Source organism: Manis javanica, chromosome X (genome assembly GCF_040802235.1).
Source record: "Manis javanica isolate MJ-LG chromosome X, MJ_LKY, whole genome shotgun sequence".
In the NCBI taxonomy this organism is placed as follows: Eukaryota; Metazoa; Chordata; class Mammalia; order Pholidota; family Manidae; genus Manis; species Manis javanica.
The window spans coordinates 129,115,390-129,133,770 of NC_133174.1; the positions used below are offsets into that span (position 1 = coordinate 129,115,390).

General features: G+C 38.3%; 1 protein-coding gene across 10 annotated transcripts in view; it reads right to left on the reverse strand.

The window, feature by feature from the left end:
* ATP11C (ATPase phospholipid transporting 11C (ATP11C blood group)) overlaps window positions 1-18,381 on the reverse strand; it is a 207,311-nt gene that overhangs the window by 177,934 nt on the left and 10,996 nt on the right. The window contains exon 2 of one of the 10 annotated variants that reach the window (XM_073227870.1): window positions 5,736-5,774. The exons of the other annotated variants lie outside the window; for them this stretch is intronic. Within the exon in view, the coding sequence (XP_073083971.1) occupies window positions 5,736-5,738 (3 nt within the window). The 5' untranslated portion in view covers window positions 5,739-5,774. The remainder of the gene's footprint in view (window positions 1-5,735; window positions 5,775-18,381) is intronic. 10 annotated transcript variants of the gene reach the window in all.

Sequence of the window (18,381 nt, forward strand, 5' to 3'; positions counted from 1 at the left end):
TCTTCTTGAGCACCTGGCTTTTCAGCTAGTAATTACATTTCCCCGGTATCCCTTGTGGCAAGGGAGAACAGTGTGTAAAAGATTCCTCCAAAGGTATGTGTAAACTGGTGTGTGAAACTCCTGGTCATTTTCCTAAAGAAGCTTGCCCTGGACCCCTTTACTTTAAGCTGGCTGGAACCTGAAAAACAAATGCTGAAGAAAGCAAAACTGCTCCAATAATCTGGGTCACTGAATGATCTCACTGAATAGGGGCTGCCTCCTTGCCTTGGGCTATTACATGCAGAAAAACAAACACCTACTTTTTTCTAGTCACTGTATCATGGAGCTGTTTGGTACATCAGTTTATACTTCATTATTATTACCCTAATAATACCCTTCCACATTAAAACATAGTGTCCATGGGGAGAAAGCATATTGTTTATTTTTGCTCACCAGTGCATTCCTAGCATGTAGAATAGTGCCCGACACATGACAGAGTACTCAATAAAGATTCGTGAACTGATTAAATACACAACTTCATAATCACCACCCTTCCACATCTTCAAATCACCTTCATGGCTTCAAGAAGTTCAGGTTAGAAGATCCAAACTGTTCGCAAAAGAGTACCCCAGAAGTTCCTGTACCTGTTCACAGCCATCTTCCCCCTCTCCCACAACTGAGTGTGCCCTTCAGCCTATTAGCCTCCTTTCAGTTTCCCAATATGCCCAGATCTTACCCATCTCAGGGTCTTTGAACAAGCTAGTTCCAACATATATTCCCAACTGCCTTTGCAGAAGGAGCCCCTCATTCCTTCAGTTATCTGCTTAAGTGTCATCTCTTCAGATGAAACTTGCAAGTCACCTTATCAAAAACAGACTCTATTTCTGTTATCTCAGTTTCTATTCATGACTTATGAAAATGAGTAATTATAATATTTCTGGCTTATTGTTTAATTGTAAATTAGATTAGAAGCTCCATAAAGACACAAATCACTTCTGTTTTATTCACCATTACGTAAATTTACATCCCCATTGCTTAGCATAGTGGCACATAGTAAGAAGTCAATAAAAGGGTGAACAAATGAACTGCACTAAAGATATTGAGTGTTTCTTTTTGGATATTTTAAAGTAGACATGAGTTAAAGCATATGCAACTTTACATAAATGCAGTCTTCAAATGTATTTGATTACCAGCCTGACAATAAAGTTTCTACTTACGGGGATATAAACCACTGCACATTCTGGCATGCTTTTAATGTTTTCTTAGGATTATCATTTCTTCTTTCCACTCCTAGTTTACACGTGTTAATGACCAGGTGGAATTTGAATGACTCACTGGTATCAGCGTCTAAGAGCAATTTTTACCTGTATGTCTCAAATGCAGGTTCATAGGAACATAACATATACAATTCAAAATAAATGAATATTATATTTTGGGGGCATACCAACTGACCTCTCAGGATCTCAGACCCAAGGACCAAATTCCTTTCATCTCTCAGGCTCAAGATTTCAGCTCAATTTATTTATGGATTATGTAAACTAAGGTAGCCCTCTGGAACTGTGGCCACCAGCCAAACTGGGCGTTCTGGAACACTTTGGAGATTGGTGGATATACAAACCAACATGGAATAAAACTGTACTGAAACACACACACACACACACACACACTTTGGAGATTGGTGGATATACAAACCAACATGGAATAAAACTGTACTGAAACACACAGACACACACACAGACACACACACAGACACAGACACACACAGACACACAGACACACACACACAGACACACACACACACACACACACGAATAGAAGCCTGACTGGAAAAATCTGAGTAAGATCAGCAGATGTTATCAATATTAGTACCCTGGTTGTGACATCACACTACAGTTTTGTAATATATCACCATTGGGAGAAATTAGGCAGAGGGTACATAGGCTCTCTCTATTATTTCATACAACTGCACACATATCTGTAATTATCTCAATACAAATTTCAATTAAAAAAGCGTTGCTTCAACACAGAAACTCTAGGATGCTGCAGAATTCAACGGGTTACTTTTCTGAAGAAAACTGGAAGGAAGCTGCTGGGGAAACTGGAAGAGAAGTAAAGTAGGAGTCAATATGAAACTTTAAAGTGTGAGAGATTACTAAAAGAATACACCAATGTCAGAAAATATACACCCATATCCTTAGTCTACTCAGGTCCCAATGTCAAAGAGTAAAAGGTTGTTACAGAAAACCTAGTTCAACCTCTGCATTTTAAAGATCTAAAAAATAAGGCTCAAAATATAATTTGCCAAACTTTAAAACCCCTATAAAAAAGAAAAAGCAGACTAGTTTTTCAACTACATTAAAATAAAGAACTTGTTTATCAAGCCACAAACTGAGAAGATATTTGTAACAAACATAACCAACATAGTATTAATATCCTGAATCTGAAAAGGATTCCTAATTATAAATCAGTATGAGGAAGATAAACAACCTAAAGGAAAAGTCAAAAAGCATGAATAACTATTTCAGAGAGGAAACATAAATGGCCTACAAACATATATGAAGATGCTTAACTTCATCAGGAATCAGAGAATTGGTAAAAGTAAGAAGTCAGACAATACCAAGTGTTGAAGAAATAGAAGTGATATTGTTAGTGTGAGTACATATTGGTAAAACTACTTTAGAGAACAACTTTACCTCTTCTTACAGAGTTGCTTATTTCAAGACCCATCATTATGTGTGTCTTCCTATGTACATGCCTGAGTATGCACATTTGTATGTGTATCCTACACACAAACAGATGGGCGAAAACTCCTTTTATAAATATACACCAAAAGACACATTTTTCTGACTATATCAGGAAAAAAAACCCTGCAGACAATCTAAAGATTTATTACAGAAGAACATAAAAATTCTGGTATATTCTCAAAGCGAAATATTCATCAGTGACAATGATGAACTATATTGCTATATAAAATCTTTTAAAGAATCTTTGCAATATAATATTAAGAAAAAAACAGTATACCATTTCTCTAAAGCTCAAAATAAGAAAAGTAATGTAATAGCTAGGTTTGCACCAATGTGTGCTAACACTACTTATTAAAGCAATAGAATGATTCACAGAAATAAAGTTAAGGGTCACAGGGTTGGGGGGAGGCACAGGGATAAGGAACTAGCACGCAGAATTATACTGGTAATGGTTTAATTCTAATATTAGGTGGTAGGTACACATGTTCATTTTGTTATGCAAATATTTTATACATATTCTTCTTTATGTACTGATTATTACATTTTAAAAAGATAATTTATTGAAAAAGGAAGTGATTTTCCTAAGGCTATACTGTTGTTTAGTGGAAGCACCATAGCAGAGAAGTTTCTAGTCTCATACCTCAAAAAACTTCCACAATGCTAGGTATACATTAGGAACAAAAGAGACATTTGTTGATGCACCATGAACTTTCTGACTACTTAAATTATTATTTCCAAATGTGAATTCTATAAATTCATTAATATGTCTTTCAATATGGTTTCATTGATTGTATTTTGATTACACTGCCTTCATTATCATCTTTGATAAGTAATACGTCTAACTTTTCACAAGAATATTTTAATTGTACTGTCTTACAGTTCAAAATGGGCATATATATTCCTTTTTTCCAATTTTTTTAAAATTAAGGTATCATTGATAGATGATCTTATGAAGGTTTCACATGAGCAACATTGTGGTTTCAACATTCATCCATATCATCAAGTCCCCTCACACACACCCCATTGCATTCACTGTCCATCAGCATAGTAAGATGCTATAGAGTCACTACTTGTCTTCTCTGTGCTATACTGCTTTCCTTGTGACCCCTCTACATTATGTGTTAATCATAGAGCCCTTTAAGCCCCTTCTCCCTCCCTCCCCATCCCCTTCCCTTTGGTAACCTCTCGTCCTTTCTCAGAGTCTGAGTCAGCTGCTGTTTTGTTCCTTCAGTTTTGCTTTGTTGTTATACTCCACAAATGAGTGAAATCATTTGGTACATATTCTACTGATAAGTTAGACCCTAGACCTTGATGAAAACTAAATTAATAAAAAATGATTATGACTTTAAAAATAGATTTTATTTACAGAGTTCCATTTCATTAAACTGCTCCCTTGCCATGGCTGTTATCCTCTGGTTGAATCATTGGCTATAATAAACATAGCAAGTACCTAGTTCTACTCAACCATACTACTGCTTCTCAAATATATACAAATGAAATGTTTACTTACTGCCTACTACTGTCACTTAGCAGCTGTCACTCATCCAAGCCATGGGTTGCCTCTATACCTACCATTGTGCAGCTAACTGTGTTTATGAGTAGAGATGAGAAAAGTGTCTTTGGGAAATAACATTAGGTGACCACTGGCAATGAAGACAATGGTGGTACACCCCAGAAAACCTGCCCTTCATATTTTAGTGTCAACAAAAATGTTTTCCTTCATTAGTGCTGCCAAGAAGTTAATATAATCAGAGTTGAGTTTGATTCTAGAGCATAGTACTAACAGACATGGGTCCTACATTTGATCCCCAATCATTCAGGTCAGTGTAAAACCAAAAAATACAATCACTATTAAAAGCCCAAGAACAGCATAAACAGCACTTCCTAAAATTTGTCATTGCTCCCACACAAAGTATAGTCAATTTAGTTCATGCTTATTACTATTAAAGAAGAAACTGAAGTTTGGTGCAGAGTATAGTCAAATAAACAATCAAGAGCTAGAGACCTGAAGACTAACAAACAATGGGTGAAGCCTAAACATACAGTACAAACTTAAAAGTGAGAAAGAATTTAGAGATGATCCAGTAGCCCTCACAATTCACAGAAGAGGAAAATGAGGACATAGGTTACAGAGCTGGGCTTGCAATTCCTCATTTCTGAACTCCTATTCACTCGATGATCTTGGAAAAGCCATTTGTCCTCTCTGTGCATTTCCTTCAGCTGTAAATCAAGAAGCTGGATGACTAAATGGTCTCTAAAATCCTTTACCAGTTCTAGGATTTGCTGAACATTACAGACCTGTGGGTAAAATAGTAACATTTCCAGAAAATCTCGCCTGGCTTTAGTAAATTTGCATATTCTCAGGGATGAAGAGAAGTTCATCTCCATGTCAATGGGTAATTACCTGGGCAACGAAGGCGTGTCTGAACCTAAGAGTTTAAGGGGAGGGGCTGGCTTGCTTGCTGGTTTGCTTCTTTAGGAGCAGAGGAGACAGACGGCCCTGGACTGCAGTTTGTAAGCAATAAACGAATGTATATATATATATATATGTGTGTGTGTGTGTGTGTGTGTGTGTGTGTGTGTGTGTGTGTAAATAAATAAACACATAGGTGATTACGCACACATACACTCTTACCCCATTGGTCTGGTTTCCCTGGAGGACCCTAACACAATAAGTAAATGTGTATAATGAACTAATGCTTGTAAAGTACTTAAAACAGTGCCAGAAACTTACTATTCTATTTTTAGTTGTTACTATAATGTTAAGAAGGCAAAGACAACTTACAACAGAAACAATTCCATAAACCTGCAATGCATCAATGAAGCCAAGCACCAGTAAATTCAAGGAGCTGACTGGAATAATTACTGCTGCTCACAGCCTAACAGAACACAAATGCCTATACAGAAGGTAAATGAAAAAAAAAGATAAAAAGAAAACCATTCAAATTTTGATACATATAAGATGATAAGATCATCTCTACCCTCATATATGAGCTTAAGTGAGACACTTACCATTAACTATCATGTCTGAATATCTGGTACCCAGCAAAACTGCAATAAACTCAGAAAAATAATAACATTAAAATACAGCTTAATGTAACGGTTTTTACATTTAAAAAACAAGCATTTGTAAAATACATAGGCAAAAAAGTTATCAAAAAAAAATGAAAAATACATTTTAATCAGTAAATATGTTATTTGTTATTTATAGAGAGTACTTCAAAGTATAAAAGAAAATTTCTCAAGAAAATCAATGTTGTAAATGTGTGTACAACAATGGTGATGCTCACAAATATGAAGTTGTTCATTAACTACATCAGATAATATTAAGTACCTAAACACTTTAGAGATATGATGTTACATATATTACAAAACACAGCAAGTGAGCCTCAAGGAAATGGTATCATTTCTAAGATATTTTTTAAAGTGAACACAACAGTGATACCTAAAGATTGGACAATCTGCTCTCAGTCAAGCCCACAAAGTCTATGATTATAAAAGGAAAACAATATTAGAAATACAGATAGGAATCTTATTTCATTCATTCAGCAAACACTGAGCACATATAACGATAAGAAAAAATGGTCACAGTTCTTACCTTCACGGACCTTACTACGTAGAGGGAAGCTTGATATTAAATAAGTGAGCAAACATACATAATATGCAAATGTAAAGTCAATTGTGATAGGAGTATAAAGGAAACATTCATAGTGCTAAGAGAACCTGGGAACCAGGCATTGTCTGAGGGAAGGATAAGGGTCAGCTTCCCTGGGAGACTCATGATTAAGCTGACTTCTGAGAGATGAGTAAGAGTTAAGGCAACTGACTGAAGTAGAGAAGTTTACCAGACAGGCAAAATGGCATATACAAAGGCCCTGTGGCAGATGGTACACAAAAAGTGAGGAAAACTTACAGAAATAGAAAAATCCACATAGAAACTCAAAGGACCCTGAAGAGCCAAAACAATCTTGAAAAAGAACAAAGTTGGAGGCTTCATATTTTGTTTTCAAAACATATTACTGAACTGCAGTAATTAAAGCAGTATAGTATTGGCACATAGACAGAGCAATGGAAAAGAACAGAGACCTCAGAAACAAACTCTCATATATGGTCAAATGACCTTTGACAATTGAGTGCCTTGAAGGAAGAATCTTTTCAACAAATGGCACAGGGAAAACTGGATATCCACATGCAAAATAATGAAGTTGGGCCCTTACCTTATGCTATATACAAAAATCAATTCAAAATGGATTAAAACCTAAAACAATAAAGATCCTTGAAGAAAATGGAGGGGAAAAGCTTCATGACATTAGATTTGGCAATGACTTCTTGGCTATAACACTTAAAGCATGGGAACAGTAGCAAAAATAGACAAATGGAACTATAGCAAATTTAAGAACTTCTATGCATCAAAGGAAACAACAGAGCAAACAAGACAACCTAGGGAATTAAAGAACATATTTGGAAATCACATAACTGATAACAGGTTAACATCTAGAGTATATAAAGAATTACAACTGAATTAAAAAAACCTCAACTTAATAAAAAATGTGCAAACCATTTGAACAGACATTTCTCCAACAGTGATATACAAATGGCCAAAAGTATGTTATAAGATGCTCAAACATCATTAATCAGATAAATGCAAATCTAAACCACAATGAGATATAACCCACATACTCAATAAGATGGCTCCTATAAAAACAAAAACAAAAATAGTAAGTGCTGGCAAGGACATGGAGAAATTGTAACCTTTCTGCAATGGTGATGGGAATGTAAACTGCTGCAGCTAAAAGCAATACAGATATGCCTCAAAAAATTAAACATAAAACTACTGTAAGATTCAGCAATACCACTTCTGGGTGTATACCTAAAAGAATCAAAATTAGGATTTTGAAGAGATAATTTGCACACCTTTGTTAATAACAACATTATTCACAATAGTCAAAAGGTAGAAACAACCCAAATGTCCACCAGAGGGTATCTGGATAAACAAAATGTGGTATATACATATAATGGAGTATCATTCAGCCTTAAAAAGGAAGTCCTGTCACATGCTACTATATGGATGAACCTTGAGGACATTAAGCCAAGTGAAATAAGGTAAACACAAAAAGAAAAATAAGGTATTACTACATTTATGAGTATCTGAAATAGCATTCAGAGAAACAGAAAATAGAATGATCGTTGTCAGGGGCTAGGAGTGAGGGGGATGAGGAACTGTTAATGAGGAGTTGTTTAATGGGTATAGTTTCAGTTTTGCAAGATGAAAAAGTTCTGGAGCTCTGCTACACAATATGAATATACTCAACACTACTGAACTGTTCACTTAGAGTTTACAAATGATAAATTTTATACCACAAGCTTTTTACCACAATTAAAACTTCTTTTAAGAAGAAGTGAGGAAAAGCTGTGGAAAAGTTTGGCACCTCTCAAAAGGTTAAACATAGAATATAACTTCGCAATTCCACTTCTAGGTATATACCCAATCAAGCTGAAAATATGTCCATCCAACACAAAAACATATACAAACATATTTAAAGCAGCAGCTATTCATAACAGACTAAAACTGTAAACAATCTAAATCCCCATCAACTCAGTGGATAAACAAAATGTGGTAGATCCCTTCAGTGGAATATTACAGGGCCATAAAAAGGAATGAAGTACTGATACATGCTTCAACATGGATAAACCTTGAAAACATCATGCTAAATGAAAGAAGTTGATTACAAAAGAGCACATAGTGTATGAGTTCACTTACAAGTAATGTCTACTATAGCAAATCCAAAGATGAGAAAGTAGACTGGTGGTTGCCAGGGGCTGTGGGGAGGGAAGGGTTAGGACTAACAGCTAATAGGTATGGGGTTCCTGTTTGGGGTGATGGAAATGTTCTGGAATTAGGTTGTGGTAATGGTTGCAGAAAATACTGAATATACTAAAACCCACTTAAATGTACACTTTAAAATGGTGTATTATTTCTCAATTTTAAGAAATGAACCAAAAAAAAAGTGAGGATGAGTATGGGCTAAGACAGGTCAGGTATAGTTATCCAGAGCATAAGAAAGTCACTGATGGCTTTCAGGTATGCATTTGGATTGCTCTTTGTGCCATGTGGGGGATGGACTGGAGGGGGCAGGAATGGACGAGATCATCTGGCTGATTACTTGGACTAGAGTGACTGTCATGATAATAAAGAAAAGTGGTAATGGCAGTGTGTGGTAATGCCTAGTTATATGGGAACAAGAATCAATTCATGCTCTGGTAAGGCACAATAATATGGTCAGGTTTGAATGTCTGTTAAGAGCCATGTTGTCTAGTGGCAGTGAAATACAAATATTACCATAAGGAATGTACTTCTGGACAAAGAGGCCAATTCCCTGCTCTTTAAAATAATGACCACCAGTACTCAATATAATAAACTACCACACTGTCCCCATGGAGAGGTTTCTGAAAGTGTGCACTCATTATGTAAGCAGGACAACTAAATAACCAGTTATATATGAAGCAGTGCCATGAAATATTTCTCAAATGCTTGTTCTATCCCAGTTTCTGCCTTATTGTTCCTGCACCAAATCAGATGGAAGGCTACCATTACTGAAATCATGGGTTTCAAAAACAGCGTCTATGGGAAGATTCTTACAGCTATTGCTTTGGAGACCAAAAGCCACCTGATATCCATTTTTAGTGTTCTTTTTTTAAAGTCTAAAATTCACCAGAGCAAACGTAAGGCATTGAAGATCAAGGTTTTGGTCTTTTTCCTGCATTTACAGTGGGAACCTATGCCTTCTAAATTAACTGGTTCCCCTCCTCTAAATACCATAAGCAATAACTGTATTGCTCATCACTAAAATCCCATGAACTTCAATCCTTTGGGTTCTCTAGCACCCAGTTCTTCTATAAATACCCTCCCCCAGCCACAGCAGCCAGAATGAGATTAAGTACTCTCTTCTGAAAGCCTGCTATACTTACTATGTGCACCTCTCAAAAGGATATCACTGATGATCTACTGCCTTGTGAAGAGGTTGCTTCTATGTGTTGTCTCCTGTCTATAGTTGACTGCAAGCTACCAGAAAGCAAGGCTGTCTCTTACTTACCTCTACAGCACAAACTAGGGTATGAATGTTCAAGGGAAGCTTGTGATTCATATGAATATTTTCAGAAAAGAAGCCAAAGTAAATTATACTCTATTATAGATCCCTTAATCCATATTATTGCAAACTACATTAATTGTGGAGCTTAAAGAACATCCCCACTGCTTACACAACAGGTGCAGCTTACATAATGTACTCTACCTAGCTGTTAACTAATTTGTGAATGTTCCCTCCTGGCTTCTGCTCCCTGTTGATCTGCAGGATTACCACATCTTTCAATAGGATTTCCTGATTTATTCCTTGCCCAAATCATAAAAGAACTATTAATTTCCCTTTTGATAACAGTAAGAAAAGGATGAAACTTAAGACTAACCAAAGAGATATCCTTGTGGTTTCTCATTGCTGTAAAACTCAAAGAACAACCCAGGAATAAAATCATATTTATAAACGCTGCCATGAAACTCATTTATTAGCCCAAGAATTTTCTTCTTTTTTTCCTCTCTTGACAATTTTTCCTATTCTGTCATCCTTGACCAAATATTCTTCAGAATGTCCACTCTTTGAATTGTGTTACTCAGAAGGATTTTTTAAATCAGCTGCCTATTAGCTAAAAGCCAGTCATGTATACAGTGGGATGAAGTAATGATGCAAATGAGTGTTGGGACTATGGGTAAATGGATGGAACAAGGAGGGGTGGGGGCAGTAACAAAAATCTGAAAGTCAGAAAAATGAAAATCCAGGAACTTGGTGATGCTCCAGAGAGGAAACCAGCAAGTGTTGACGCTAACCTGGCAGAAACATCAATACTTCCTGGCTCCCCCACTGGGTGCATCAATTTACCACAGGCAAGCTGCTCTTCGTCTGCAAGTGACAAATAGTGACTGCATTTAATATGAAAATAATAATCCAGAAAATGGCTATATGCAAAAAGCAATGGAAAGAAGGTGGTGAGTGCTGGCAGTCTCAGCTCTGTTGCTGATTAGCTTTGTGACAATGGGCAAGTCATTTCCCTTCACTGGAAAATACCAGCATTTCATGACATTACTGTGTAGGAAAGAGTTAACATAGCAGGTCCGAGACTGCTATTATTAAAAAGGCCTGCTTATAAGGATGGTACCCAAGTCTGGGGACTTAGATTTTGGGAAGGTTCCCACCCTAACTGGTAAGATTAGCTCCTTGTGCCTAAACTGTTGGTACAAACAATATGGTTTATGCTAAATAGCTGTTTTTGTTCTGGGAATCTAGAATTTTGCCAGATACCAGGCAGAGAGCATCTACATGACTAGCTTCTAATAAAAACCCTGAGCACTAAGCCTCTAATGATCTTCCTTGGTAGACAACACTTTACACAAGTTGTCAGAACTCATTGCTAGTAAGCATGACCCGTGAGACTCCAATGAGAAAGGACTGTTGGAAATTGCACCCAATTTCCTCCTGATTTGGCCCCATGAATCTTTTCCCTTTGCTGATTTTGCTTTGTATCCTTTTGCTGTAATAAGTCATAGCTATGAGTATGCCTATATGTTGAGTCCTGTAAGTTCTGCTGGTAAACCACTGAACCTCGGAGTGGTTTGGGGGACCTCTGACACAGTTGGTACAGTGTTGAATAGCCTACCAAACATTTTTCCAATAACCTTGTGAAGTAGGTATTATTATTTTCATTCTATAGTTGAAGAAAGTAAAGTTCAGATAGGTGAACAGAGTGTATACAAAAAGTATTTCAGTTGGTATTTTTAAATTTTAGTGAACTTAAGAACCATCTGGAGTGCTTGCTAAAAATGCAGTTTCCTGCTAAAAATGCAGTTTCCTGGGACCTATCACCTGCAACTTGGAATCAGTAGGTTTGAGGCCGAAGAATCTGTGCCTATAAGAAGAATCCTAGATGATTCTTATGCAAGTAGTCCAAGGACCACATTTTCAGAAACACTTTGATGTATATGAACTACAGCACTCAGTTTCCCAAACTGCACAGTAAATGGCACAACAGGACTCTTTCCACAAAAAACTGCTTCTGAACCCCTCAAACTCTGCAGTTCTGGTTTGTTCTGCCTTCTTGCTACAGGTATTGACCCAGCTGATAGCAACTGGGTACAAACATAAGAAAGTACCTTACATTCCCAGTACCAAATACCAAGTGGTATCCTGAATTCATATGATATCTGCGCAAAATCAAAAGACACACAGCTCTTGGAGAGTTAACACTGTGGCTTTAGTTTTTCAAAAAAGATATGATTTGCTGGTGGCAACAAAAAATGTAAGTTTATGAACAGTACTTAACAAAAAGAATATGAATTTGCTTACAATTTTATAAGCTGAGGACAGTATATTAATGATAGTTTTCTGTGAATGGCCAACAAAAGTGAGGACACTGAAGATAATCTTTCTGGCAAATCAAGAAAACAGCCTCAAGTAAACGCTAAATGTTTTCTGATTACTTTTTAAGTGGGCATGAAAAATATTTTTTCTCATTTATAATTAAGTATAGTGTAGTATTTTATCCACTGAAGTTATTTTCAGTGCTATGCTCGTACTAGTAGACCCATCTGAAATGCATAAGCTTCTTGGTAGCTGCTTTCTCAACTGATCATTTTCTACCTATTATTACTCAAACTGTGTTATCAATCCAGTTCAAAACAATCCAAGTATTTATTGAGCATCTACTGTTTACTTGATGCTATGCTAGCTGCAAGATCATTACTAAGAAAACTGTTCTGATTTTTCCAGGAATACCTAGGTAAAGAGGAAGAGACCAGGAAAATACAGCTACCATAATACTTTAAAACAACATACAATGGATGAACCTAAAAAAAAAAATGCGTTTTTTTTCCCTACCAAACAAAAAACAAATTTACTTCAATAGGGTAGGCCTCATCAATACTTCCATGTTCTATTATATGTGGGGCAAAAAAATCAGTGACCATCAGCTTTTCACAAACACAGATTAACCTCCCAAATCTGGATATCCATGGTCCAACATTATCAACTACAGATTATCAAGTCAGCCAAATCAGCAATCCATCCATATGCCACAGTAATTGAGAGGCTGTCTGCCAACATGCTGGTATAGGGCATCCCACACCCATATCTGCAGTGCTAGGCGCTCATTCATCATTAAACTGCAGTAGTGTCACCATATGCTGCAGTTGTGCTAATGTTTTGTTTTACAATTACCACTGATCTTCCCTTCTACCAGGCCAAGAAGGTTAAATGTTAAGTGAACAGAAATAAATTTGAAAACAGCACCTAATTCACTTATGTAAACCCAGAACCTCACTCCACCCAACCAGAAAATTCCCCCTAATTCCAAGGATTCCAGATGCATAAGATTAATCTATATAAAGCATTATAGACCTTGATATAAAGCACTATCACCTTGATGATAAAAATAGTATTTTTGTGTCCCATGTTCTCACCCTCTTTGGGAGACCTGATCAACCATGTCAGACAAGCAGTCAGCCTTGATGATTTTTTTTCATCACTCAACAAACCAGTATTTCAATTCACTCATGGGCTAGTTCTTTTCTTATCATCCAGACACAGGGAGGTTAGTTAAGGTTCTCCCAGGAGCCAAAAGCCATCCTTTACCTCCTTCAAACCCACTGCCCAGCTGGTGGTCAAGTGGCAACCTGGGTGAAAAAACAAGCTCATTTGGTCAGTTACATCAATATGAAAAGTGCCACCTACCAAATTCTCACCTCTGCTAAAGTTCATTAAGAGCACTTAACTATCTGATTTGTAGACATTCAATATTACCCACAAAAGGGTTGAATTATGAGTAATAATCATAAACAGAAGGAGCAAACGGTAAACCTTTATAAGGTACTTGAAAGACATTCAGAGTTTTATGTTGCTTAACAATAAAAGACAGATCAGGAAAAAAAAGGCAAAACTTGTTTTCAGATTTAATAAATAATTTAATAATAAACACTTATTTCAGGTAATAGTGTTCATTTCTAGATAGGTTTCCCACTGTACACATGATAAGACTAGCATCTATTTGCAAAAGAACAGTTGCTAAGTATAGGTTATACTGAAGGTGTCAAATGCAACAAATTCCTTTTTATCTGAAATCCTAACAACCAGAAAATAACTGAGATTATACACTGTATTTGTGGTAGAAAGACAAATGATAAGCAAGTATATCACAGTAACTTATTCATAAAAAGCAAGTTTCATGATATGTCACAAATGTGTTAGATACAGTGCAATCACCATGTTCTCTATATCTACAGCCATGTATGTAATGACAATTAAACCTCCTGAAGACAGGGGCTTTGTATTTCTTGCTCACCAATATGTCTACAGGGCATACCACAGTGCCCGGCATAGAGCAGGGGCTCAGTGAATATTTGTTGAATGAAATGTACTGCAAAATCATAAAATAACATAATCATCTAAAAAAGATTATACTATGGTCAGTATTAATTTAGGCATTAGATGTATTTATTCAAATACTTAGAAAACTTGTAATCAATATATAGTATAGCCCAATGTTTATGTTCTAATCACCCAACTCCAATGTGTGTGTGGAAAGGGGGTGGGGTGTGTCCCCACACCAACAGGTAATTCTTGGACCAGACACCAGCTAGGTGTCCTACAATTCACCTCAATGCTGACACTATCTACCCAGAGATAGGATCAGATCCTCCAGCTTAAGGGCTCAGTACTATCAGACTGCCCAGTCCGAACCCCCCTCCTTTAGTCTCCAGTCTCAAACTCAGGTATCACCTGTGCTTCTGACTGACCAAAGCCACAAACTGGAAATTCCAACAACCCCCACATCTTGGGTTTCAGACACCAGCTACAAGTCCAGGTTGTGACCTGTACTTCTGACCAACTACTCTAAATCAGAGATTCGCCACAACCTCCTCTCTGGTTCCATTAATTTTCTAAAGGGCTCACAGAAATCAGAGAAACATTTTACTACTAGATTACTGGTTTATTATAAAAGGATGTAACAGGAAGAGCCAGATGGAAGAGATGCACTGGGCAAGGTATGGGGTAAAGGGGAAGAGCATCCATACCCTCTCTAGGTACACTACTCTCTGATATTCTCCACATGTTCACCAACCTGGAAGCTCCCCAAACCCCAAACCCCATCCTCTGGGAGGCTTCATTCCATAGGCATGACTGATTAACCCATTAGCCATTGGTGACTGAACTCAACCTCCAGGCCCTCTCCCCTCCCTGGAAATCAGGGGGTAGCACTGAAAGGTCAGTCAACTTTAATCACATGGTTGGCGCCTCTGGTGACAGTCCCCAAGGTGCTTTCTAAAAATCACCTCATAACATAAGACACCTTTATTGCTCTCATCACAGGACATTCCATGGGTTTTGGGAGCTCTGTGCCAGAATAGGGACAAAGACAAAGTAAATATATGATAAGTCACAGTAACACATCCAATTAACTAGAATTCCTCATCCTTTAATCATTCTTCATAAGGAGGAATCTACTATAAACATCACTGTCTGTGAGTAAAAGTTATTATTTATGTAAAACATATAAAAGCTGTTCTGTTCATTCAGCAAACATTTATCAAACACCTACTATGAACCAGACACTGTGCCAACTGTCCCTGCCCCCAGAAGCTTTCAGTCTAGGGCATCCTTTCTCAATTCAAATTCATCATCTCCAGAGACATGCACAGGAGATAATTTATTACACACAGTGGATGCCCTGGGGCATTAGGACTTAATTCTTAAAAGACTAACCTAGGGTGCCATACAAATTAAAAAGAAATTACAATAAATGAAGATAAAAAGGTTGCTTTTATTAGGGTCAAACTCACCAGTTAAACCCAGTGGTATATTAACTGATAATAAGTAAGATGCACAATTTGTAACACTTGTGTACATGCAAAAATATTGCAATATACTCATTCAGATAAATTTCTAAGCATAATAAATTCATCAATATTTCCCATGCTCAGTAATGTCAGGCCAAGGTTTTTAGTAAAGTGAAACAAAAAAATGTTTAATTACCCTGTTAATTCAAGGAGGAAACTAAAAATTTCTTGCTCCTAAAAAAAAAAATCAATTACCTGAATTATTTTGTCTCTCTTCATATATTGCTTCACTAGACTGGCCTTGCATTGGACTCAAAGTAATACATTAGCAAACTATTTCATTAACTCTAATTTTGAATATTTTGGGTCTTATTTTGAATTTTCATTCCACCTTCACAATCTCATCTTTCCAGTCCTGGGCCTCTTTGACTGATATGACATTTTTTTGTGTGGTGTTATTACTATCTGATGCATGCTTCATGGTGTTTGAGAGCTTCTATAATCAAAGACATAATTTTTTTTCAAAATTTCACACTCACAATTTAAGCTTTCACGTATCAATGATATAGAAATTCATTACCTGTTTAGTATCACTCTCTGACAAGCTAAAGTGACAGTAACCACTTGGCAAAGCCCCCCATCTACTTTATCAAGGAATTTCTTTATATCCAATCATCAGCATGAAATATTTTAATAAGCCAAAAAAGGGGAGATTTCTTGTTTAGACTTTCAGTAAGCTATAAACCCATGTGAAAATGCTACTGTAAAAACTAGGAATTTTATGAAGAGTAAAAGACAGGATAGCATAAAAGTCCCTGGCCCTTAAGTCTTGATCAGCCCAGACTTCGAATTAAACCTGTCTTAAGGGAATAAATTGCATAGACTAAGCTACTATTATTTATTTACTATATTTATGCAGAATGGAGATGTTGACTGGGAACAGGGGGTGCTTTTATTATACTTGGACATCCAACTCTAAAATCAAGACAACCCCCTACATGCCTAAATCCTAAAATCCTATACCAATTTCTTTCAACCTCAAAACTGTCAAAAGGAACGTCATAATTCCTCAGAAAGGAAAGAAGTCAATTATTAATGACAAAGACATCAAGGCTATGTTGTCAAAAAATACAATGATTCACTATCTCCTCTAGTCTGAAATTTGAGAACCTGGGGAAATAGTGTTTTTTAAACGATTCAGCAAACACTGCTGAGCCATAGAAGATGATGCTACTCCCAAGAGATATTTACTTCCTATGTCAGGTTTAAAATGTAAAGCCCTGGGGGGGCGGAGCCAAGATGGCGGCGTGAGTAGAGCAGTGGAAATCTCCTCCCAAAAACACATAGAGCTATGAAAATATAACAAAGAAAAATCTTCCTAAAATAGAGACCACAGGACACAGGACAACATCCAGACCACATCCACACCTGCAAGAACCCAGCGCCTTGTGAAGGGGGTAAGATACAAGCCCCAGCCCGGCGGGACCCGAGCGCCCCTCCCCCCGGCTCCCGGCGGGTGGAGAGAAACCGGAGCGGTTTTTTTTTTTTTTTTTTTTGGCAAGCGCTTTTTGGAAGCCTTAGAGGGACGGGCCCCCGTTGCTGGGGAGGCAGGGTGGCGGGACCGGTGAGGAGGTGCCTGGGAACGGCGCCGGAGGACAAAGAATATCCCGCGTTTCTCCCTGAGAGACCTGGGGGCGGGTGCCTGAGACCGGTGCCTGAGGACGGAGGAGGTCGCGCGTTTTTCCCCTTTTTTTTTTTCTCTTTTTGGCGAGCGCTTTTTGGAAGCCTTGAAGGGACGGGGACCCCAGTGCTAGGGAGGCACGGTGGCGGGACTGGTGAGCGGGTGGCTGGGACCGGCGCCTGAGGACAAAGAATATCCCCCGTTTTTCCCTGCGGGACCGGTGGGCGGGTGCCTGAGACCGGCACTTGAGAACAGAGGAAATCGCGCGTTTTTCCCCTTTTTTTTTCTCTTTTCTGCGAGTGCTTTTTGGAAGCCTAAAAGGGACAGGGACCCCGGTGCTAGGGAGGCAGGGCGGCGGGACTGGTGAGCGGGTGCCTGGGACCGGCACCTGAGGACAAAGAATATCCCGCATTTTTCCCTGTGGGACCGGTGGGTGGGTGCCTGAGACCAGCACCTGAGGACGGAAGAAATCGCGCGTTTTTCCCCTTTTTTTTCTCTCTTTTTGCCGAGTGCTTTTTGGAAGCCTTGAAGGGACAGGGACCCCGGTGCTAGGGAGGCAGGGCGGCGGGACTGGTGAGCGGGTGCGTGGGACCAGTGCCTGAGGACAAAGAATATTGAGCGTTCCTTCCCTGCGGGACCGGTGGGTGGGTGCTATTTGGAAGCCTTGAAAGGACAGGGACCCTGGTGCTAGGGAGACAGGGCAGCAGGACCAGTAAGCGGGTGCCTGGGACCGGCACCTGAGGACAAAAAAAAAAAAAAAAAAAAATCGCTTGTTTTTTCCCTTTTTTTCCTTTTTTTTTTCTCTTTCTTTCTGTTCCCTCTCTCATTGTTGCTGCTGTTGTTTTGGTTTGGAGAGTGCTTTTTGGAAATCTTAAAGGGGCAGGACAGGTCACTTAGACCAGAAGCAGGGAATCTGGGGATCTCTGGGCACTCTAACACCCTGGGCAGCAGGGAGCACAGAGGCCCCTTACGGAGATAAATAGTCTCCTGGCTGCTCCCCCTCCAACGGGGCTCCACCATTTTGGAGGAACAGCCCCAGCCAGGCCAAGCCCACAGCAACAGCAGAGATAAACCCCAAAGCAACTGGGCAGGAAGCAGAA